Here is a 1469-nt window from a genome sequence, read left to right on the forward strand (position 1 = left end):
GCCAATTTCACCAGATTTTTGTTTTCTTATCCAGTCTCACGGAAGCCTCTCCAGCGTCTCCCACCCTACCGATCCTCCCGTCTATCTCGCCTACTACACTGGTGAGTTCAGACAGCACGGATAGAACGCTTCATCTTTTTGTGTCGGCTCCCTGCCCATCGCCAACCCATCACTAAGCTCGCCGCAAACTCAGCTCAATCTTAACGCCCACGAGCCGCTCCTAAAGACCGCCTGTGATGCCGGAAGTGACGCGCTCTCGGGCACTATGTGATTCCGGTCTCCAATGCCGCAGGAGGGCGGTCTTTCCTGGCTCGCTAACTCGACTGCTCTGGGGGATTCGTGCGCGGTAAGAAGCTGCGCCGCAGGGCAGTGAGGTGAGGTTCTCGGCCATGAAAACTGCAGGGTGGTGTTCGTTCCCGCTGGCCTGGCGGAACTTGTATGGGAAGCTGGGAGGACAGAAGGCCTAGCCGCTGGGTCCCTGAGCTGGCTGAGGCTGCTCGGGCTATGTAGGGGTGTCGGCCTCAGCTATTGGGCTCCGGCTGCTGGGGGCTGCGCGTCCAGCCGCTCTGGAATCCTCATGCGGGTGGGCCGCCCGGCTCTCCTACTTCATGCTCTTGATAACCCAGAGCCTCCCCCTTCCCACTTACCCGGGGGAAGGATAATCTACTTCGTTTTGAACAGCTTCGGTCCCCACTGGGACAGTCGCATAAACTTCAGCGAAGAGTGCGCTCGTGAAGTGGCATGGAGCCTCTTACACCAATTCATTGGGTCCACCCTTCAGCTTCTGTGGAAGGGATCTTTCTGTTACCAGATGCTGAGACTTGGGGGATTGCGAGGGATGCTGGTCTTAAAAGGTGATGACTTAGGTCGGGCGCGGTGCCTCACGCCTGTAATCCCAACACTTTGGGAGGTCGAGGCGGGCGGATCTCCTGAGGTCAGGATTTCGAGACCACACTGGGCAACATGGTGAAACCCCTTCTCTACTAAAATACAAAAAATTAGCTAGGCGTGGTGGCACACGCCTGTAATCCCAGCTATTCCAGAGGCTGAGGCACGACAATCGCTTGAGCCCTGGAGGCAGAGGTTGCAGTGAGCCGAGATGGCCCACTGGACTCCAGGTTGGGCTACAGAGTGAGACTCCGTCTCAACAGCGACAACAACAACAAAGGTGGTGGCTTAATACAGCCATGCTTCCCTTAACAACTGGTATAGTTCTGAGAAATGGTTGGGCCGTTTCGTGGTTGGGTGAATATCATAGTGTACTTATACAACAAACCTACACACCTGGGCCATATGGGATAACCTGTTGCTCCTAGACTGCACACCTGTACAGTATGACTACTGAATACTGTAGGCAGTTTTTTTTTTTTTTTTTTTTTTTTCCCTGAGACGGAGTCTCGCTCTGTCGCCCAGGCTGGAGTGCAGTGGCCGGATCTCAGCTCACTGCAAGCTCCGCCTCCCGGGTTCAC

At 55.3% G+C, this 1469-nt stretch overlaps 1 protein-coding gene across 3 annotated transcripts in view; it reads left to right on the forward strand.

Moving 5' to 3' along the window:
* The first annotated feature begins 252 nt into the window (after window positions 1-252).
* The window catches only part of ZCCHC9 (zinc finger, CCHC domain containing 9), a 12376-nt gene continuing 11159 nt past the window's right edge, over window positions 253-1469 (forward strand). Inside the window, exon 1 of one of the 3 annotated variants that reach the window (XM_011934348.1) lies at window positions 253-374. Coding sequence is in view for 1 of the 3 variants with exons in the window: in XM_011934347.1 (XP_011789737.1) it covers window positions 578-731 (154 nt within the window). In the remaining 2 variants the exon portion in view is untranslated. Of the gene's footprint in view, window positions 732-1469 lie in introns of all 3 variants that reach the window. The other 2 variants (XM_011934347.1, XM_011934349.1) reach the window with 2 other exon arrangements.

Source organism: Colobus angolensis, unplaced genomic scaffold (genome assembly GCF_000951035.1).
Source record: "Colobus angolensis palliatus isolate OR3802 unplaced genomic scaffold, Cang.pa_1.0 Scaffold134, whole genome shotgun sequence".
NCBI lineage: Eukaryota > Metazoa > Chordata > Mammalia > Primates > Cercopithecidae > Colobus > Colobus angolensis.